This window comes from Trichechus manatus, unplaced genomic scaffold, assembly GCF_000243295.1.
Source record: "Trichechus manatus latirostris isolate Lorelei unplaced genomic scaffold, TriManLat1.0 scaffold00189, whole genome shotgun sequence".
Classification (NCBI taxonomy): Eukaryota; Metazoa; Chordata; class Mammalia; order Sirenia; family Trichechidae; genus Trichechus; species Trichechus manatus.
Genome location: NW_004444125.1, coordinates 316,394 through 338,592, shown reverse-complemented (window position 1 = coordinate 338,592; position 22,199 = coordinate 316,394). Strand labels below are relative to the sequence as shown.

Sequence of the window (22,199 nt, the reverse complement as noted above, 5' to 3'; positions counted from 1 at the left end):
TTAGATGACTATATTTTCATATAAAGATTGGTAATGGTGTAAGCTTTATTTCTGAATAGGATTGTATTGTATGGGATTTACCACATAATTTCATTAATTAATGGCATATTTTATTATTTTTTTTTCTTTTCATATGAATTTAGCTTAAACTTTGAAGCATAATATAACCCAGGGTTAACTCACTTGTTATCAGTGAGTATTTATTGAGTGCCTACTGTTTACCAAGAGTTTGCTGGGGCCCTAGTGGTGCAGTGGAAACCCTGGTAGTGTACTGGTTAAGAGTAACAGCTATTAACCAAAAGGCCGGCAGTTCGAATCCACCAGGTGCTCCTTGGAAACCCTACAGAACAGTTCTACTCAGCCCTACAGGGTCACTATGAGTCAGAATCGACTCAATGGTAGTGGGTTTTTTGTTTTTATTTTTCTAGGTGCTGAAGATACAATCATCAAGATCCAGCCCTGCATTTAAGGACTTTAGTAGGATAAGTGAGACTGTAGATAATACAGGACTTACACCAGTGTGCAAAGTACAGCCATAGAGGTACAGACAGCATGCTATAGGAGTACATAGAAGATATACCCTACCCAGTCTTAGGCACCAAGGAAGGCTTCCTAAAGGAAATGACATCTAAGCAGAGACCTCTAAACTGTGTTTCCCATTATTTACCAACAAGGACCAGTTAGACCAGATGCTTTAGTGACCTCCCTCAACATATACTAAGCTGATTATTTCTTTCATCATCCTTTATTACTCATCTTTAGGCCTGACGATCTACTTCCAAAAAATCAGTCACTGAATTCTGACACACATGGGAACTGACTAGACAGCAAGGGGTTTGGCTTTGTTTTTTACTGTCTTATATGACACTTTTTTTTTTAGCACTTATTAAGTCTTTGTCATGCATGCGTCTATTTTGACTATGTCATACTTTTGTCTTATGGCAAGGGCTACAATAGGAATATATATTTGATTACCTTTAGAAGCATAAGGGTGACTTTGGTGGAAGGAAATCCATTACTAGCTGGAGACCAGGAGTTCAAGACAACTTACTTGGGGAGAGGGGCGGTTAATGCCACTCTGTCCCATTTAGAAGAAAAGATTTTGAAGTATGGAAAGTAGGTTAGTTGGTTACAGCGGCATATTCATGTGAGAGGGTTTTGTAAAGACTGAATGAAGAGGTAGCTTGGTGTCAGGTTGAGAAGAGCGCTGAAAATTAAGCCAAGGAATTTAAACTTCATTAGTTCGGATACATACTGAGGGGATTTACAATCTAGAGGGCGGAGAAAATAAAGACTAAATAAACCACAATGCCTTCAAGTAATTGCTATAATGGAAGTATTTTCAAAATAGAACGTTAACACGGTAAGAGGAACACCAAGTGTGTCTACGGCGATTAGGAAAAGCTCGCCAAGGATGGCCTTGAAAGCTGCGTGGGAGTTTGCCCCACGGTGTGTCCGTGGGACTGACATTACGACTAGCTTTGGCAGAGTGGGCAGGGAGCGCAGGGGCGGGCGAACACTCAGTTCCCTGACGCCCAAGGGTAACCCGCGGGGACTGGGTGTGGGAGATCAGGTTCAGGAAGAAGGGGCCAGGATCGCGGCCCGGCGGCTTTGTTCGGATTTTCCACTGTATTCAAAGGGATGCAGTTGAAGGGTTTTTGTTTTTGGAGGAGAAGTGGGAAGAATTTCACCCACGCAGACTTCCAAAAAGACACTGTTAAGAGCCTGCAGAGGGTCGCTGCAACGGGCGCGAATTGGATCCGTACAGAAAGGTCATCCCTAACTCAGGTTTTCAAAGGAACCAGTGGAAAGAAGGGGGTGGTCCTGTCTTTCCACCGTTTCGCGACTTACCCGTACAACCTTTGTTCCTTGGTTTTGGAAGAAGTCCCTTCGTTACATACTAGTTTCGCCTCAATCTTAACCACTGCTTCCCTCGGTTTCTGAATTTTCTATGCTCAAAAAAAAAAAAGTCCTCTTTTCCCAAGCAAAGGCTAGCATTTGGGGTTTAGCACCCCAACCAGGGAGGCTTCCTGAAGAGCTTTTGAACACCGCGCTGACTCCCCGCATAGGTCCGCCTCTTCCGGGAAGTGACTGTTCCCTTTCCCCAACCGGTGCTGCACACTCGGCTTACGTTCCTGGCGCTTACCTAGCCCGATGTACGCATGCGTAGACCTGTTGCCGGGGGCGCCAAGTTATCGTCCCTTTCACTTAGGCAAATCACCCGCCCCGCCCCAGTCCGTCCTACCGCTGCAGAGCCGCGAGTGCTTGCCAGTTTCCCCCATCCACCCAGTAGTACTTCCGGCGCTTCTAAGTTGCGCCCATTGCTGTGGAGTCTATTTGGACTCATAGCGACCCTATAAGACAAAGTACAACTGCCCCATAGTGTTTCCAAGGTTGTAAATCTTTAGGGAAGCCGACTGGCACATCTTTCTCCCCCGCGACTCGTGGGTTAAAACCGCACATCTCTCGGTTCGCAGCCGAGTGCTTTAACCACTGCACTACCAGGGCTGCGAAAATCCGGAACAGCGCAAGCGCGGGCGGAATCCCGGGAGGGAGGGGAGGCGGGGCGCAGGCGCGGACGGTCCCGCGGTGGGCGCCTGGGCGGCCAAGGCAGCCCGGCCCCTGTCTTCGCCGCCGTAGGCGCGCGGTTCCCGGTGAGCCAACGGCGGCAAGCCAAATCCGAGACTCCCCGGGGTTGGCCTTAGCGTCCACGACAGCCCCGCCGATCGGGTTCCTCTGGGAGATTTCGACTTCTTCGAGGTAGGGTGAGGGTGCGCACTATCGTTCTCTTGCTCCGGCATCCCCGCCCGGGTCCGCTGCCACCTTAGCTGGCGCCCACCAGCCCACCAGAGAGCAGCAGGGTCCCGGGAACCGCGATGGTGTCCAAGGTCGCCCCTGCGGGCCCTAACAGGAAACATTGGTTACCTCAGTCGACTCATCGGGCAGAAATCTTCGCGCCCTCTCTGCAGGCGGCACGGTCTCCAGCCGCGGGAAAAACTTGGCGGTCTCGCAGGGCACCTCCCTCCTCGCAGCCGGCGGCTCGGCGTGGATGCCTGTGAATGCGGACAGGGGCTGTCCGAGCCTGCGGCTTTATGGAATAGCTTTGGTTAGGAGTAACGGGGGGAGGCTGGGTTCTGGAATTGGGGCTCTTTATCACCGGTTTATGATAGATAACTTACATACTTGTTTGCTTTCTCCGGAAACTTAAGCCTGTTTAAAGGGTTTATGCAAATATCATTTAAATTGAATTTGTCGTTAAATCCCAGTTTCATGAAAACGGAAACTTATCTAGGAAAAATGAAATCCTGATGTTTGAGAGTTTTTTGATAGCACTTTCTTTTCCCTGTTTTCTCATGGAAATGAACTGGAGAAGAAGCCCGATTTGGAATTGAGGAAAACGGGACTCAGGGGTCGAGAAGGGTGTTGGGACCAGTAGGGCTTCAGATAAAATTGTGTTAATTCCTAGAAGAAAGAACTGTTTGATGTTTAAACCTTGAAGATAGAAGTTAGGTGAGCGCCTATCACTCTGTGTTTACTAAATGAATAGGAGATTAAAAGCCAGTGTTGTAAACTATTTAGAGAAAATTTATAATGCATGTTCATAGGAAAAATGTCCAAATTCCCCTGACTTTTAGACAGCTGCTATGTAGACTTTTAAAATGTACAATAGCATGTGCAAATGGCCTGCAGATAGTTCCATTGGTGTGTGGGTGGGGAGGGAGCATATTAGAATTTCTACTAGATTTCCTTTATCTCATTCTGTTACTGTGTAAAATATACAGTGGGATAATAATGTTTGAATGTGTATTTAATTTTTCTTTTCCTGATTCGGTGCAATACAAAATAGTTTATAGATCATTAGTATATTGGTTAAAAATACGTTTTTGTATCAGACAGAACCAGAGTTGTGTGATCCTGGGCAAGTTTCTGTTCTTTTTCTGTAAATTGGTGGAAATAGTGTAGTATCTAACTCCCAGGATTCTTGTAACAATTAATGTAAAACATTTAGTATTGAGCCTGGCAAAAAGTCAGCACAAATGGCATATTAAAGTTGTTACAGTGAAAAACAGGTTTTATTTCCCAAAGGTTTATTTTACTGAGAATGTTTTACTGAGTGCCTGGTCTGTAGAGTTTTATATAACACCTGCCTAAAACTTGATTATCATTTTCAGACCAAAGTTAGGAACATTAAAGTTGCACTTGGCTTACTTTCAGGAATTCATAAACGATTAACTCAAAATTTTGTCATAATAGTATTCATTTAAGGCAAAATTAAATGCCACAGATCTGTGTACACAAACCAATCCAGATGACTGAAGGTCAGGTGTAGTTAGTTATGTTATCTCGCATTTACTAAATGAATTAAATCTCTTCTCATTCAGCATCTTTCCCTGATGATCAAATTCAGACTACTTTCTGTAGCTTTCTTAGCTCAATTCCCAATTCCACCTGTATTGCAGTGTATATTTTACCACCTCCTGGTTTCTCCATCTCAGTATTCGAGGAGCATGTTCAATAAAATAAATTTTTTTATCCTCCTTCCTTGCCAGACCTGCTCCTTCTATTCATAATGGCACCTAGTATTAAGTATGAAGATTGTTTCTGAAAGTTAAACACAGAATATGATTTATAAAGCAAGCCTACTTTTGTGTGTGTGTGTGCTTTAAGTGAAAGTTTACAGTTCGAGTCAGTTTCTTATACAAAAATTTATACACACATGCTATGTGACCCTAGCTGCTCTTCCTATTATGTGACAACACACTCCTCCTTTCCTCCCTGAATTTCCCATGTCCATTCAGCCAGCTTCTATCCCTCTTTGCCTTCTCATCTCACCGCTGGACAGGAGCTGCCTGTTTAGTCTCACGTATCTACTTGAGCTAAGAAGCACACTCTTCACAAGTATCATTTTATATCCCATAGTCCAGTTTAATCTTTGTCTGAAGAATTGACTTCAGGAATGGTTTCAGTTCTGGGCTAATGGAGAGTCTGGGGACTGTGTCTTCCTGGGTCCCTCCAGTCTAAGTCAAACCATTAAGTCTGGTCTTTTACTAGAATTTGAGTTCTGCACCCCACTTTTCTCCTGCTCCATCAGGGACTCTGTGTTGTGTTCCCTGTTGGGTGGTCATTGGTGGTAGCTGGGCACCATCTAGTTCTTCTGGTCTTGTGCTGAGGGAGTCTGGTTTATGTGGCCCTGTCTGTCTCTTGGGCTAATACTTTCCTTGCGTCTTTGGTGTTTTTCATTCTCCTTTGCTCCAGCTGGGTTGGGGCTGCTTGATGTATCTTAGATGGCCGCTAGCTAGCTTTTAAGACCCCAGACGCCGCTCACCAAAGTGGGATGCAGAACATTTTGTTAAAAAAACGCCACTTGCCAAAGTGGGATGCAGAACATTTTCTTAAAAAAACTTTGTTATGCCAGTCGACCTAGATGTCGCCTGAAAGCGGGATCCCCAGACCCCCGCCCCTGCTACTCTGTCCCTCTAAGTGTTTGCTTGTATTCAGGAAACTTCTTACCTTTTAGTTTAGTCCAGTTGCGCTGACTTCCCCTGTATTGGCAAGCCCACATTTTCAATTGGTTTTAATAATAGTAACAGTGGAGGGACACATCACAATAGAATCGTTTTTGTAGTTTTGTACATGATTGATAGAGAAGAAGATAAAGAACAGATTAATAGCCCTTTTCAGTGCCTTTGAAAAATTAGACTGTCAGTTAAACTCCGTCATGCTAGTAAGAGCCTGAGCATTTGATTTTGCGTTTTAACAAAGCTTGGTTTGGATCTGGGTTCTGCTGGTTACAGGTACATAAGACTGGGCAAATGTCTTTAACTTGAACCTCAATTTCCCCTTTTATAAAATAAAGACAATATTTATCTCAAAATGATATTGAGGATTAAAAGAGATAAAGTGTTTATCTCAGTAACTAAGCATATAACAACAACAACAACAAAAATCCACTACCTTCAAGTTGATTCCGACTCATAGTGACCCTGTAGGACAGAATAGAACTGCCCCATAGGGTTTCCAAGGCTGTAAGTCTTTACAGAAGCAGACTGCCACATCTTTCTCCTGCAGAGCAGCTGGTGACTTAAAATCGCCAACCTTTTTGGTTAGCGGTGGGGTGCTTTACCCATTGCACCACCAGGGCTCCTACTAAGCATGTAAAAAACAAAAAATCAAACCCATTGCCCTTGAGTCTATTGCAACTGATAGCGACCCTATAGGACAGAGTAGAACTGTCCCATAGAGTTACCAAGGAGCAACTGGTGGATTTGAACTGCCGACCTTTTGGTTAGCAGCCATAGCTCTTAACTGCTATGCCGCTAGGGATCCAATTAGGCACATAAACACCTGTTGCCATCTAGTTGATTCCAACTCATAGTGACCCTATAGGACAGGGTAGAACTGCCCCGTATGGTTTCCAAGGAGTGCCTGGTGGATTTGAACTACTGACTTTTTGGTTAGCTGTAGCTCTTAGCCACTACGCCACCAGGGTTTCCACTCAGCACACAGTGAGTAGTTATTCAACAAACATCATTTCTACTCACCCATTTTACCCAGTCTTGATTTCATCTCCTCTCCTTTCATCTCTGAGTGCTACTATTTTTGTTCAGGCCCTTATCATTTAGCTACTGGTCTCTTGCTGCTATTCCTACTATCTCTGTTTCATCTGTCCTCTATATTGAGGCCACGGATGTTTACAAAACAAAATCTGACTACTCGAATTTTATCATTCAAACTGTTGTGCTTTGTACTTCCTATTTTTGATGATCTTGAATTGTTTGATGGATGGAACTTTTTTTTCACTTAAGTATATTATTTATTATCTATTGCATCTCATGATTTCATAATGTATTCTAAGCAGTGTGCTTAATTAACTCAGTACATTAAAATGAGATCGTTTAATGTAGAATGAATTACGTCTGTGGTTGTGGGAAGTGAGATTAACAGGGCGGGTTCAGAAGTAACAATGGTTTACCTTTTTTTTAAACCACTGTTTTCTATTGATAATTGTAATTCTGTTATGTCTGTTCTCACTGCTGTTAGCCCTTACTTTAAAATTAATGGGAATTCTGGATTGTTAAATACGCACAATAAAATTTACAGTTTAGAAATTTGTAATCCCATCAAAATGCATTTAATCTCTCAAATTTCCTATGCTTATGCATGCCCTCATGAACCTCTGATTATTGATTTTTCTTAAATTTATTTATTGATATCTGCATATTAGTTACTGTTCCTGCTGTGATAGAGTTTGCTTCCTATAAGGGAGAAATATTTTTATTGTAAATAAGTAAATAAATACCATGTGAAGAGCTCTATAAGCCCCCACTGCCATTGAGTCGATTCCGACTCATAGTGACCCTATAGGACAGAGTAGAACTGCCCCATAGGGTTTCCAAGACTGTAAATCTTTATGGAAGCAGACTTCCATATCTTTCTTCCATGGAGTAACTGGTGAGTTCAACCTGCTGTCCTTTTGGTTAGCAGCTGAGCACTTTAATGGCTGCACCACCAGAGCTTCCTGAAGAACTCTATGGATATACTGAAAATCCCAGAGGAACATCCTCTCCCCCCTTTTTTGTATTCCAGAATATTTAAAAAGATTTTTCTTTGCATCTGTTTATATATATATATTTTTGCCTCTTGGAAACAGTTTTCATATTTTAACCAGTATCTAACTCTCAGGACATTCATATGATTTTAAAAATCCATCTTCATTAAATTACAAGGTGATTGTATTTTAAAAGGTAGGGTCCTTCAGTGTCCCTTAAATGCATATTGCCATGGCAACCTAATAGCAAACTGCAAATCCCAAGCCAAGCCCAGCAAATAAAAAACATCATCATCATATAGTGTTGTGTACACAATCTTCTGTGTAGTATAGAGTGTCACATTCGTTATAAGAAGCTAATCACATTTACCTTAGTGTACCCTGTTCCCTCAGTTTATTTGAAAAATTGCTGTTTTCTAATGATAAGATGCTGAAATTAGTCAGCCGATGTCTGAGTGCCTGCTAAAGGCAACATCATGTATTAAGTATTAATAAAGACAGTGTCTAAGAGGGCATTTAGTGTTGGGAAAAACAAAAAGTAATGCTTTCTCTGCCTGTTGTATAATAAATAAATTAGTCCTCAGTAATTGAGAAGGGAAGAGAGAACAAGTGGGAGAAAAGAAAGTGCTGTTGGGAAAACGATGGCTTGGTAATATTCTAGGGGAGTCCCTGGATGGTGCAAGTGGTTAACATGCTCAGCTGCTAACTAAAAAGTTGGAAATTTGAGTCCACCCAGAGGCACATTGGAAGAAAGACCTGGCAATCTACTTCCAAAAAAATCAGCCATTGAAAACCCTATGGAGCACAGTTCTGCTCTGACACACATAGGGTCACCATGAGTCCAAAATGACTGAGTGGTAACTGATTTTTTTGGTTAATATTCTAGGAAATTGGAATTAGCAACAAGCTGAAGTTGGTATACATTGAATTTTTTAAATAATATTGTGTTTTAGGTGAAAATTTACACAGCAAATTAGGTTCCCATTTAACAATTTTTATACAGTTTGTTCTGTGACATTGGTTACATTTTTCACAGTGTGTTAGCGTTCTCATTATTTCCATTCTGTTTGTTCTGTTTCCATTTGATCTAGCTTCCTTGCCCCTCCTTACCTTCTTTGCTGTAGAGTAAATGTTGACCATTTGGTCTTATAGTTGATTATTTAAAAGAGCACAGTACTCACAGGTGATATTGTTTATTTTATAAGCCAGTCTATTATTTGGATGTAAGGTGATCTACGGGAGTGGCTGTAGTTCCAAGTGCAAAGGGTATCTTAGGGTGATGGTCTTGGGGGTTCCTCTAACCTCTATTGGTCCAGTAAGTCTGGCCTTTTTTAGGATTTCGAGTTTTGTTCTACATTTTTCTCCCATTCTACCTGGGACCTTCTATTGTGTCCCTGGTCAGAATGGTCAGTAGTGGTAGCTGGCACCATCTAATTCTTCTGGTCTCAGGCTAGATGAGGTTCATGTGGGCCATCAGTCCTGTGGACTAATTTCTCCTTTGAGCGTTTGATTTCCTTCATTCTTTTTTGATCCAGATGAGTAGAAACCAGTAGTTGTATCTTAGATGGCCACTTGCAAGCTCTTAAGACCCCAGTTGCTACTCACCAAACTAGGATGTCGAACATTATTTTTCCGAATTATGTTATGCCAGTTGACTAAGTTGTCCCATGAGACTATTGTCCTAAGCCTTTTAACCCAGTAAACCAATCTCTGGAGGTGTTTGGATATGTCTAGAAAGTCTCTGTAATGGTGCCCCTGTGTACTTTATTATATTCATGAATATATATGCAGCACACACAAACATATACATATGACTACAGAGACACTTAATGCATGCATGCACACGTACTCACATGTGCCTTCCTATATACATACATAATCTACGTATGTAACCACACATATTTTTTGGTTGTTTTTACTGTCATTGCACAATTGTATGTTATAGCATTTACTGATTTTTGTTATTAAATAATTTAAAGCATGTGTTTGATTTTGATGTTTTGATTTCAAAATAAACACTACTTCAAATTACTTGTAAAGAAAAAAACTTGAATATTATGTAGTTGTGACTGTAATGGTAATACCTTCTCGGAAGGCATTTGTTTAGATAAAATGTCCTTCTTTGGGTGTTAATTAATATACCTTTTAAATGATATTTGATTTATCATGATATATCATGATCTTGGGCTCTCCACTGCCTTCAAGATAGAATAAAGTCCAAGTTCTTTAACATGATTTACAGCAGATCTTCCCAGACTTTAAGGTGCTTATGAATCACCTGAGATCTTGTTAAAATGAAGAGTCGGATTCACTTGGTCTGGGATGTGCCCTGAGATTCTGCATTTCTAATAAGTTTCCAGGAGCTGTAGATGCTGCTTACTTGTCCTTGGACCACACTTTGAACATCAAGAATCTACAAGTCTTTCTATGGTCTGTTTCTTACCTGTCTCTCGAGCTTTATCACTTACTTACTTGGCCTCATAATTTATGCGGCTGTATCATGTATTTGGAGCCCTGGTAACGCAGTGATTAAGAACTTTGTTGCTAAACAAAAGGTTGGTAGTTTGAATCCACCAGCTGCTCCTTGGAAACCCTATGGGGCTATGGGGCAGTTCTGCTTTGTCCTATAGGGCCACTATGAGTCGGAATCGACTTGACAGCAATGGTTTTTTTTTTTTTTTTTTTTTTTGGTATCATGTGTTTGCTTGTAGTATCCCCTATAGCAGCAGTTTGCAGTATGTGGTTGTGGGGACCTCTGAGGATCCTGAGACACTTTCAAGTAGTCAGCAAGGTGAAAACTGTTTTCATAACGATACTAAGTTGTTATTTGCCTTTTCCACTCACATTTTCTCATTAGCTTATGATGATGTTTTCTAGAGTTTACCTAACCTGTGATGATGTCATTGCTCTGAGGACTAATGGAATGTGCCCTTATGTGTTCTTTGTTTTGAAAGTTTCTCAGTTTTATTTTCTAGTATGGAAAATATTCATAAGTAGAAATAAAAGCTCTTAGAGATCCTCAGTACTTTTTAAAAGTGACCACAACCTTTGAGAACAGCTGTCCTCCACTATGACCCAGGGACACAGAGACTCAAGGAACTTGGTCTAGAGCTTAACCGGAGCTATTTTTTTAGCTATAGTGACTGCTGGGCAGAGGTGGCAATTTCAGCTTCCCACATGATCTCCACTGACACTGCACTGGGGATGCCCTCCCCACATCTGGGCAAAGGGGAAAATCCTGACTTGCCACTAGGCTGCCTCTGACACCACCCAGCAGGAAAGGGGAGTAAGTAGCACCTCATTCTTGCCCGGTGGTGGTGGACATCTAGGATCTCTAGATGGTCCTCACTGGCACCATTATCTCTGTTCCCAACTTGGCCTTCTCTGGCACCACCCAGTTTGGGGTGTTGAGGTGCCTCCTTTATAGCCTTGCCAAGAGTAGAAGTTTAGACTGCCTACTCTGTCTTTGCCGGCATGAATGGGGGTGGACTACGTTGTTTTTTTCCCCTGTGGTACTTTTTCCCCTGGAATCTAGCAGTTATTATCTGAAAGATTTCTGTCTTGTTAGGCTGTACTTTTCTTGGTTCTTTTGCTACAGAGAGGAAGCTTTTGTTGGGGCTTTTTTTTTTTTTTTGCTGTTCTCTTTCTATTTGTTCAAGTTCTGTAGATTCCACCTGTTATGTTTCCTGGTTGCTGATTTCTCTGAATCTGAAATAATTTGAGGCAAAAAGAAAACCCAGGGAACTCACCACTGTGTGATTCCTTGGGTCCTGAGGTCCCTAGCCCGTTTGCCTTCTTTTTTTTTCATCTTTCAGAGTCTTCTTCTGTTTGTTTTATAAATAATGCCTAGGGTTTTTAGTTTTACCTAGCAGGAGGAATAGGGAATGTGTATCTATTCCATCTTCTTGACAGTTGAAGTTTCTGATTGCTTTTTTTAACTTGTGCTCTAGTGGAAGGAATTGGAGCCTGAACTTCAACTCCACTGAATATTCCTTATATTTAGTTGTATAAAAAATACGTGAATGAACATTAAAATATTCTCATCAAAGAGAATTAGATTTGATAATCAAGAACTGCTTCTTGGAGAAAATGTTTATAATAGCTCTCGAATTCAATTAAATAGAATTTGCATTATAGGAGGCATGACAGCGGATATGGGGATTTAAAAAAAGTAAGGTAATTTTGTGTAGTAAATTTGAGGCTTAAGATTATCAAGTTACTAGAAAATAAAATTCTAAAAAAATTGATTCAGAAAGATGTAATGAACCTGTAAATATCACTCTACAAGGAAGAAATTGAAATGATTCATAAAATTAACTTTAAGGCAGTCTTCACTATCTAATAGTTTTAGCCTAGTTATTTAGAGCATAAAAAAGACGGAAAAACTACCAAGTTCACTTAGTGAAGCACACATTGTCATAATACCAAAACCTGATAAAGAGTTTCCAAAAACATTTCCTCCAAAATATGTATTGATATTTAATATCTATGCAAATTTGTTTCTGTCAGTATGAGTTTGGAAAGCAGTGGATTAAAAAATTTAAAAATGTGTATGAATGTCTGTCTCTCTCACTCTCCTTTTCTCTGTCTTCCTTCTCCAGATCCCTGTTCTCTTGTTTCTGCACAGCATTCTCTGTGTAAAACCTCCTCTGAGGCCCTGCTCTCCTGCACATGACCTTCCTCCTTCCCAGGTACACTTAAGGCTAGCTTTCTTGGCCTGTATGCGTATCATCAAATAGAGCTAGCATCTCTTCTAGTGAAGAATGATTAGGATCTTGCAGTTCAAATTCATGGGAGAGAAAATCTCGTTCCATCAATCTTTTGCTGCCATGGGAGAGAAGGGAGCCAAGTACATGGTACAAACAGTGTTGCCATGGTCTAGTATTTGGGGTGAGTTAAGTGAGTTGAGACTAGAACTGTTCCTCATATTCATTTCTTGTAGCTTAGAAGTTTTTAATTACCCACATTATGCATTTTTCTCTTCATTTATTCAGAAAGTTACTAGGTACCTAGTGTTTAATGTCTTAAATGTATTTTACAGAAAGAAAACTGAAGGCAGCAGAGTAGTCATAAAGTTCATTTCAGTCACAGACTGTTAGCTTTGACTTGAAGTTTAGTATTCATATGTTTAGCAAAATCTTTTGTGTAATTTTAGGTTAATTTCCTAGGTCCAGATTTTCTATTGTATTGACAAAAAGTAGACAACAGGGATTAATTCTTTAGGGAACAGTTAAGAGAAACTACTACTGCTTGGCAACACTGCTTCAAAATATGCTTCTTTGAGGGAAAATAATTTAGAACAAATAAAAGGAAGTTTTATCTGATTTAGTATTGCATTATAACTTGTAGAAATTGCTCTGGAATAATTTCAAGTGGCATTATATCATCTCTATCAATAGATATAGGAAATTAGAAACCATAATTACACAAATAAAATTGCTAACTCTTTATGAGTTTAGGATTAAAAATATGTAGGTAGGCTCGTATAGATAAAATCTTGAACGTGAATAAGTCTGAAAGAAAATCAACTAGTATAGAATATGCAGATGATTTTTTAATTTTAATTCTTAAAGTAAAAATGCGTAGACATGTTACTTAAAACTTAATAAGCTTTGTGTGATTTATTCCGTTAAGTTTAATGTGCATGGGCCAATCATAGATACTATAATTGATTTACATCCTCCTCCTCCTCCTCCTCATCATCATTATTATAAATATTTTATTCAGAACTGATGGCCAAAAGAAAGGAAGAAAATTTCGTATCTCATGTAAATGCCAAAAGACCAAGACAAGAAGAGGTGGAGGATTTTGATAGAGATGGTGATGAATTTAATGGTACCTCTACGTTGGTAAGTACAAAACTACAAAATTATGTTTTTCTATTGGCATGTTTCTCATGTCTGATTTATAGTATTTTTTTTGATAATTCAAAATCTGGAAAAGTGATTAAGATTTTTAAAAAGCCAAGGTGAAATAACTTGTTCTGATTGATTTTGAGGTTTATGGCAATTGTTAGAGAAAACTAATAGAGAAAAGCTAGTGAAACAACTGGTTCTTTGAAAAACCAAAACCAAACCAAATCTGTTGCTGTTGAGTTGATTCTGACTCATAGCGACCCTATAGGACAGGGTATAACTGCCCCATAGGGTTTCTAAGGAGCAGCTGGTGGATTCAAACTGCCAACCTTTTGGTTAGCAGCTGAGCTCTTAACCAATGTCTACAGTGCCAGTACTGTGCCCTGCACTTAGTAGGATCTCAGACTGAGTTTGTTAAATGGTGACAGTAAAGGTGGCTTATAGTTCCAAGTGACTTTTGGGCCCTGTGTCCTCAGCCTTAAAAGGAGCCTTGAAGACTATGCTAGAAAAATATTCTCTTTGCCTTTGCCAAAATAGTCTACTTTCCAGTGGAGGTCTGCCCAGCTGTTTGGGAAAAATGAAGACAGACCATAAAGATCATGGATTAGGCAAGCGTTACAGCTATTGCCAGAAAATGTGTTTACTCTCAATATGAGAAACCCAGAGAAAAATCACAGAACACTTTGCACTCTGAGTGAAATCCGTCAAATAAGTTAACCAGTAACCAACCCACACGTGTTTATTGTGTGGGTGTCATGTGCCCTGTACTGCTGGCACTGAGGGCGGGCAGAATCCAAGACCTGATCTCTGAGCTTGAATTTACAGTGGAGCTGGAGACTCAAGTTAACAAGCACAAAACAGGACAATACAAGATACTAAATATGTAAAGATCAAAGAATTGATGCGTTTGAATTATAGTGTTGGCGAAGAATATTGAATATACCACCGACTGCCAGAAGAAGGAACAAATCTGTCTTGGAAGAAGTACAGTCAGAATGATCCTTAGAAGCGAGGATGGTGAGACGTCTTTTCACTTACTTTGGACATGTTATCAGGAGGGACCAGTCCCTGGAGAAGGACATCATGCTTGATAAAGTGGAGAGTCAGCAAAAAAGAAGACCCTCATGAGATGGAGTGATACAGTGACTGCAACACTGGGCTCAAACAGTAACAATTGTGAGAATGGCGTGGGACCAGGAGACGTTTTACTCTGTTGTATGTAAGGTTGCTATGAGTCGAAACTGACTCCACGGCACCTAACAACAACAATGGTGTTTAGCATTATTCACCATTCAAAACAAATGGTGATTCCAACTCATAACGATCCTATAGGACAGAGTAGAACTGCCTCATAGGGTTTCCAGAGATGTAAATCTTTGCAGAAGCTGACTGCCACATCTTTCTCCTGATGAGCAGCTGGTGGGTTCAAACTGCTGACCTTTTGGTTAGCAACCAAGTGTTTACTGCAGTGCTACCAGGGCTCCCTTATTCACCATTACCAAAACCCATTGCCGTCAAGTCAGTTCCGACTCATAGCAGCCCTATAGGACAGAGAAGAACTGCCCCATAGGGTTTCCAAGGAGCGGCCGGTGGGTTTGAACTGTCGACCCTTTGGTTAGCAGCTGAACGCTTAACCATCATGCTACCAGGGTTCCTCTTATTCACCATTACGGAAATAAAAATTAAAATCTCAGTGAGATATCACTACCCACCTATCAGAATGGCTAAAATAAAAAATAGTGACAATACCAAATGCTAGCAAGGACGCAGAAAAACTGAATCACCCACTCATACATTGCTGATGGAAATGTGAAATGATACAGCCACTCTGGAAAACAATTTGGCAGTTTCTTTAAAAAAAAACAAAACAAAACTTCACATGCAACTACTATATAACCCAGCAATTTTACTTTTGGCCATTTATCCAAGAGAAATGAAGATTTATCATCACACAAAAACCTGTACATGAATATTCATAAGTTTGTTAATAATAGCCAAAAACTGGAAACAATGCAGATGTCATTCAGTGGGTGAATGGTCAATAAACTTGGGTACATCCATATCATGGAACACCACCAAGAAATCAAAACAAGCAAACTATGGATATAGGCAACAACCTGGATGAATCTGTAGAGAATTATACTGAGTGAAAAAAAGCCAATCCCCCAAAACTTCATACTGTATGATTTCATTTATATAGCATTCTTGAAATGACAAAATTAGAGATATAGAGAACAGATTTGTAGGAATGGTTTGGGTGGGATGTTAGTATAGCTGTAAAGGGGACATATAAGGGATCTTTGTGATAGATGTTCTGTACCTTGACTGTCTACATGCCAGTATCCTGGTTGTTATATTATACTGTAGTTTTGCAAAATGTTGCCAATGGCGGAAACTGTAGAGTGCACACAGAATGCTGTAATTTGCAACTGCACGTGAATTTACAGTTATCTCGATTTTTTAAATAAAAATTTAAAAAGTCCTTTCAACCATGATTTTCTATATTCTACTCATACCAGAATATAAATATTTTCTACTTTTTAATAAGCTATCTGCCCAGAAGAAGAGAGCCTGGGAGTTTTTTAGAAATCATTAATATAACTGGAGACATTAAAGTGGTCTTCAAAAAAATTTGAAGGACTCTGGTAAAATATGGTTGATTTATTCTACTACTAGATAACTACAAAGTGCAAGTGACTGCTGTGTGCCAAACTCTTGGTTAACACGTTTGTCAACTTTTATCTAATTTAATCTTGACATATCCCTACAATATAGGAATTATTATTCCCATTTTACAGATTAGGAAACTGTAAATTCTTTATACATTGCTGAAAATCATAAAGCTTTCATAGTAAGTGACAGACACAGAATGTCAAAAGCAGCCTTTATCTTTTAAGAACATGTACTCTTTCTCTTTGAATTGACCATTTATGAATTGGACTGTCATGTTAGATAATGATTTCCGTGTTCAAACCATGGCTGGATAATTACTTTTCAGGGATGCTCTAAATGTAGTACTGTATTTCACAGGAAGTTTGACTACACCAGTGCTTCTCAACCAGGGGGGACTTTGCCCCTCAGGGGACATTTGGCAGCGTCCAGATATGTGTTTGGCCACAGCTGGGAGGCACTGTGTGTGCTACTGGCATCTAGTGGGAGAGCTAAGGATGCTACTAAACATTCTACAATGCGCAGGAAAGCCCCTTAAACAAAAAATTATTTGGCCCAAAATGTCACTATTAGATCCTTTAGAAAGATTCTAGTAAGTGGTGGTGTAATTTGGGAAGTGAGTTGATTAGTTACATTAAATTGGTATAGTAATATAAAAGGTTCCCATTTCATTTCACCTTATTCATTAGTTGAAGTTAATGTTACTCACTTTCTGTAATTTTTTTTGTTGATAATACTGCTAGTCTTTTTCCTACCAGTAAATGTTTGGATGATTATAGTGAGTGAATTGTTCGTTTTCCTTACTGTTTTTTATTAACAGACCGCAGCAGAAGTTGGAATAATTGAGAGTATTCAGCTAAAAAACTTTATGTGTCATTCCATGCTTGGACCTTTTAAATTTGGTTCTAATGTTAACTTTGTCGTTGGAAACAATGGAAGTAAGTGTTTTAGCCCTTCTTCTAATTTGAGCAGTACTTTAAGATTAGAATGCGTTAAATTTTTGAAATAGGTGAGTACTGTTATAGTGCTGATAAGTCTTTGATTTACAGATTATAACTTGTGATTATAAATATTCTTAGTATTTATTGTCAGTCTATGCTTTAAGAAAATACTGAGTTAACTCTAGGTTCCTTATTTATTCAGTAGATATCTCCCACTTAGTTTTTTGAATCCACCTACCTTGGAATTTGTTCCACAAAAAAGTGGACAAGCAGTCCTCATTACAATGGACGCAGCCTTGTACCTTACCTCTACTAAATGTTATAATAGAGTATAAATGATGTGCGTTGGGAACCCAAAAGTGACAGTGACTAATCTCACTGTTGTGGCCACTGAAAGCTTTAAGTAATGAAAGGTGATATTTGTGCTAGTTCTTAAATGAAAATTGTACATTCTCATTGGGGAAGAGGAAGCCGAGATGTGCTAGGCAAAGACTGCCCATCAACAAAGGTTTAGAGGTAGAAGTAGATGTGTCTGGGGAGTGGTTAATAACCTTATATGGCTTTATCATGTGGTAGATGGTGGAGAGGAGCAAAAGCTGATGCTGGTGAGTCATATTGTAGACCACAGTACCGGGGATCTTGAATCTCATGAGAAAGAATTTGAGATTATATTCAGAAGTCAGTGGGAAGCTAATTAAAGTTTTTGAATAAATGGACACATGCTCAATTTGTGAAACAAACTGGCCACATTGTAGAGGATAGGTTAGAAGGGGGAAACATAGGAGGCAGAAAGACCGTTTAGTCAGCTCTTGTCATAGGTTGGCCATGCAGGAAGTGCTAAGAACTCGACTGAGACGGTATAGATGGAGAGGAGGCATGTCAGAGCCCACTAACTAGTGACAGTGCTAGAATACGAAACTAGGTATGTGTAGCTCCATAGTCCATTAGTTGTTGTTCTTTGTTTTCCCGGCTCTACCAGTCAGTCAAGAAGAACTTATTCTTAGAAGGAGGGGATGGACAAAAAAAGTATCCAGGCTACAGAGAGGCCATACAGGACAAGTAAGAAGAAAGATTGATGCGTTCTGCATTTAGGACTTTTCTTCCTTCCTTCCTCTTTTTTTTTTTAACTTTTAAAACAGTGATTTTATTAATAAAACTTAAGAGGAAATAACGGAAGTAGTGGAAACAGTGAATTTGATAATGAAGAAAAGGGGGAGAGTTAGAATAGGAACTTGAAAGGCATTCCAGGAGCTGAAGTGGTGGTTTTGGTTAGTTTGGAGTATCCTGTGGAGGATATTGGGCTAATAAGAGTTGATTAGAATGGTTGATTACGGAGTTCAGAAAATGGTTACAATATCCTAAGTAATTGTTACAGATGTTAGAATTTCAGCTTGTGATATTTTGTGTCTGTTAGTATAAAAAGTATACTTTTCAAATAGCTAGAAAATGAATAATACTCAGTTAGGAATAATTATTTAAATACTGCATACAACATCTATCTAATATGACTTTGCCAATTTTTACTACTTAAGTGCATTTATTAAAAAATATTTGAGTGCCTATTATGTGCTGATATTGGAAATACAGCATGGAATTAAACAACATTTCTATCCACATGGAGCATACATTCTGTGGTTGTTAAAAATAGTTTCTGACTTCTGAGAACTTATAAAAAAGGTGGCACAAGTGGTTAAGTGCTATACTACTAACCTAAAAGTTGGTGCTTCAAACCTACCCAGAGGCACCTCAGAAGTAAGGCCTGGTGATCTGGTTCTGAAAGGTCACAGCCTTGAAAACTCTGGAATACAGTTCTACCTTGCACACATGGGGTCGCCATGAGTCAGAATCGACTGGACAGCAACTAACAACAATGTACATGGAGGGATAAGTCCATTTAATAAGCTAATGGACCAAGATGATAATAATAAGTTTCAGGATGGAAAGATATCAAAACCCGTTTTTCCCATTTCTTTATTAATGACAATAATTTGCTTCTCGAAGTGTGCTAATTTTTTTTTTAATTTGCTACTTTGTCACTGGAATAAAATTATAATTGCGTTCTAAAATTTTATTTCAGGTTAAGACCAGTTCACATTTTCATTCTGAAATCTTTTTGTATTAAACTGCAAGGGTTAGCCTTTTCTTTCTCTTTTTAATGAATGTCATTTTTCAATACTTGTTTCTTTAGGTGGGAAAAGTGCGGTACTCACAGCTCTCATAGTTGGTCTTGGTGGAAAAGCAGTTGCTACTAATAGAGGATCATCTTTAAAAGGTTTTGTGAAAGATGGACAGAAGTAAGTGTTTGCTTTCTACTTGTATTTTCAATTCTTAAGTAAGAAGCAGCTACTTTATGGATTTGCATTTCATGTAGACATTACTGAAAATGCAGTGGATTCTCAGAACAGGAACAGAGGTATCGTGTCTTTTCATTCCTTTCTCTTGCCCCTTGTTTCCAACACGGCGCACTGCTGCCTGCTGTCTTTTCCAGACAAACAGCTTATGTAAATTATTGCCATGTCACCCTACCCACGTAACACCCAAGCTTCTGTTACCTTTCTGGAAGAACTGCCAGTGATAAATCTATATACTTCTGTTTAAGGAAATATTTATAAACATTGGACTCTTCCTGGGTCTTGACCCAAACCCAGCATCAGCCACATTAATGTGATAGTGGTGACGGCAGAGTCACTGATGAGCTAAGGTCCCTGCACAAAATTTCTACCTCTAGCTCTCTAGAAATTCCAAAAAAAGTATTCCACCCTCTGATTTTGATTTTATAGCCTTTACCCAGATGATTTCACCAATGAGGATTGATTTGAGCACTGTAATCACAAATCTCATTGTGGCCCTTCTTGACCCTTGGTGAATGGCCATATAGTCGCCCTCTTTGGTTCTACATTTTTGTTATACACTGCCTTGGCATAGCTGTATATTAGTTGTGCAGTTTGCATCATCATGGACTCAGGGCCTTTTGCCCACTAGCAGCCCTGTCTTCAGGCTAATCTAAACGTTATTCTTTGCAAATACTACAATGGATACCTCTGAAGGGATCTTTGTTTCTGGTAACAACTAGATGGTCCAAACTTGGTTGTACCAGCTCCCAGCGTGAGGCTACTCCCATTGCTTATTCCTCTGTCATGTGCCCAGTGCCTAGACATTTTGAAAGATTGATAATTAACAGTTATCTTTTGATAATTAACATGTTATCCTTTTTTTTTATAGATATAATAGGCTTTCCCTTTGCTTAGTGTTATATCTTTAACATTTAACTTTTCCCGTTGTTTTAAAATTATTATTTAAAAAAAATAGGAGTAAGGACGGGATGTGAATCAGCGTTGGGAGCTTCTTGTGTATTACTCAGAAGCCATAGGAATCTTAAGCCTAAGCGAAGTTTTCAATTTGACTCAAAAGAAGGGGAGAAAAGACACAGAAAATAATTTCCCATGCTGTGTGGCCTTGGAAAAGAACTATTTGATAACAGTTCTCTAGCATATTTTGTCCCCACTTATAGTGTTTGGGCTCCAACTCACCAAAGTCTTCCCTTCCTAAACAAAATTATGTCTGAAGTAAAGAATTAGTTATTATAACCTTTTAAGTTAATGGTCCCGGCTCTATTTCAATTCATTATACTTAATTATCCATTTCTCATTTGTCTAAACAATCATCTAGTCTGCCTGGCCAGATAACACATTGATCTTTCAAATAGAAGCTTCAGGAAGAAACTGCTTTTTATGTACCATTAAATGTTTTATGTCTCAGTTAAATACTTTTGATATTTTTTCTGTTTGGAAAGTACCTACCGGGACCAAAGCGGAAACTTTTTATAGGACACATCAGCTGAATACCACTTAAAAAAAAAAAAAAGAAGAAGCTGGCTTACACAAATCACCGACTTTGAAGGACACAGCTCTCTGTAGAGAGAAAAAACAATGTATTTGAAAACAGAGTTCCTAACAGTTTAAAACTTTCACCTGAGCTTAACCTCCTCTTTCCTGATTTACTCTGAAAAAGTAGCTAAAAACAGAGCTTTTCTAAACCCATTAATATTGCTCTTATCATTCCCTTCCTCGTTTAAAACATTTGGTATCTGTTAAATTCCACTCTTTTATAGTCTCCGATTCTCTTGTCACTTTTATGCCAAATCGGTTCATTGAGGTTTTCAGTTCTATTCTTACTCTATCCTGCATCTAAAATCTATGCAGCTTTCCATTCTTTCTGAAGTATGTCTGTCAGTCTGGCACAGGATTGAGGAGTCTAAAGGACTTCTCTCCCCCTCTGTTCTCCCCTTCAAACATTACTGTCCCTGTGTCAGGGTTTGGGATTCAATTCTCCGTGTAGTTGCTTGGCTAATACGGTTAGGAGAAGCCAGGGTACTGTGCCTTGGGACATCGTAGCTGGGGCTCAGCCCTTTGATTATCCATCATCCCTTTCCAGTGGTACAGGGACAGTGAATGAATTCTCCTAATAGGTCTCCTCCCATGAAAACCTCTCTCAGTGACCCAAGGTCTCATGCTGCTTGCTCTTCAGATTCTTCTTGAACATGTTCACTCTTCCTCCTTCAGCCTTCCTAATAACTAGCCCTGGTGGTGGTGAGATCTTTGCACCAATCCTACTTTTGACATCTGTGGCATTATGAGTAGGTTGTAGAGGGATGAGAACTCATACCCGCTGCTGTACATTCCTGATTTATTTATCCAGAGATACAGAACTTATTGCTGATGAGCTGACTACTTAGAGAAGGAGCAAATGCATCGTATTTCTACCTGGCTTTTTAAAAATCCCATTCCTTGTTTCTTGTGTGTGTGCTGCTGCCAGTTACCTCTGTGCAGATAGGTTCTGCCAGAGATGAGAAAAAAGCCACATTCTTACTGTGGCACTGCTTGTTTATTTTTTCATCTTGAAAGAACTCTCACTGATAGTCTGTCTTTCTACTAAGGATCTCCTGTATTTCCAGATGTTGGGCTCTATGGCTCTCGACCCAAATTCAGCATCAGCAGAGACCACATCACTGTGGTGGGGGAGAAAGTAGAGTTAGTGTTCAGCTCAGTTGCCCCTGTCCTGTCTCCTTGCACAAGTTTTTTTTTTAATTGTACTTCAGGTGAAGGCTTACAGAACAAATAGTTTCTCATGAAACAGTAGTACACATATTGTTTTATGACATTGGTTAACAACCCCACAACATGT

The 22,199-nt window shown here is 39.5% G+C and overlaps 1 protein-coding gene across 5 annotated transcripts in view; it reads left to right on the top strand.

The window, feature by feature from the left end:
- Positions 1-2,574: 2,574 nt before the first annotated feature.
- Positions 2,575-22,199, top strand: part of SMC6 (structural maintenance of chromosomes 6) — an 81,781-nt gene continuing 62,156 nt past the window's right edge. For 2 of the 5 annotated variants that reach the window (XM_023741744.1, XM_023741745.1), the window contains exons 1-5: positions 2,575-2,760; positions 12,151-12,240; positions 13,277-13,398; positions 16,895-17,012; positions 19,204-19,309. In XM_023741744.1, coding sequence (XP_023597512.1) covers positions 13,282-13,398; positions 16,895-17,012; positions 19,204-19,309 — 341 coding nt within the window. In that variant the 5' untranslated portion in view covers positions 2,575-2,760; positions 12,151-12,240; positions 13,277-13,281. Of the gene's footprint in view, positions 2,761-12,150; positions 12,241-13,276; positions 13,399-16,894; positions 17,013-19,203; positions 19,310-22,199 lie in introns of those variants that run through there. The other 3 variants (XM_004387572.3, XM_023741746.1, XM_023741747.1) reach the window with 3 other exon arrangements.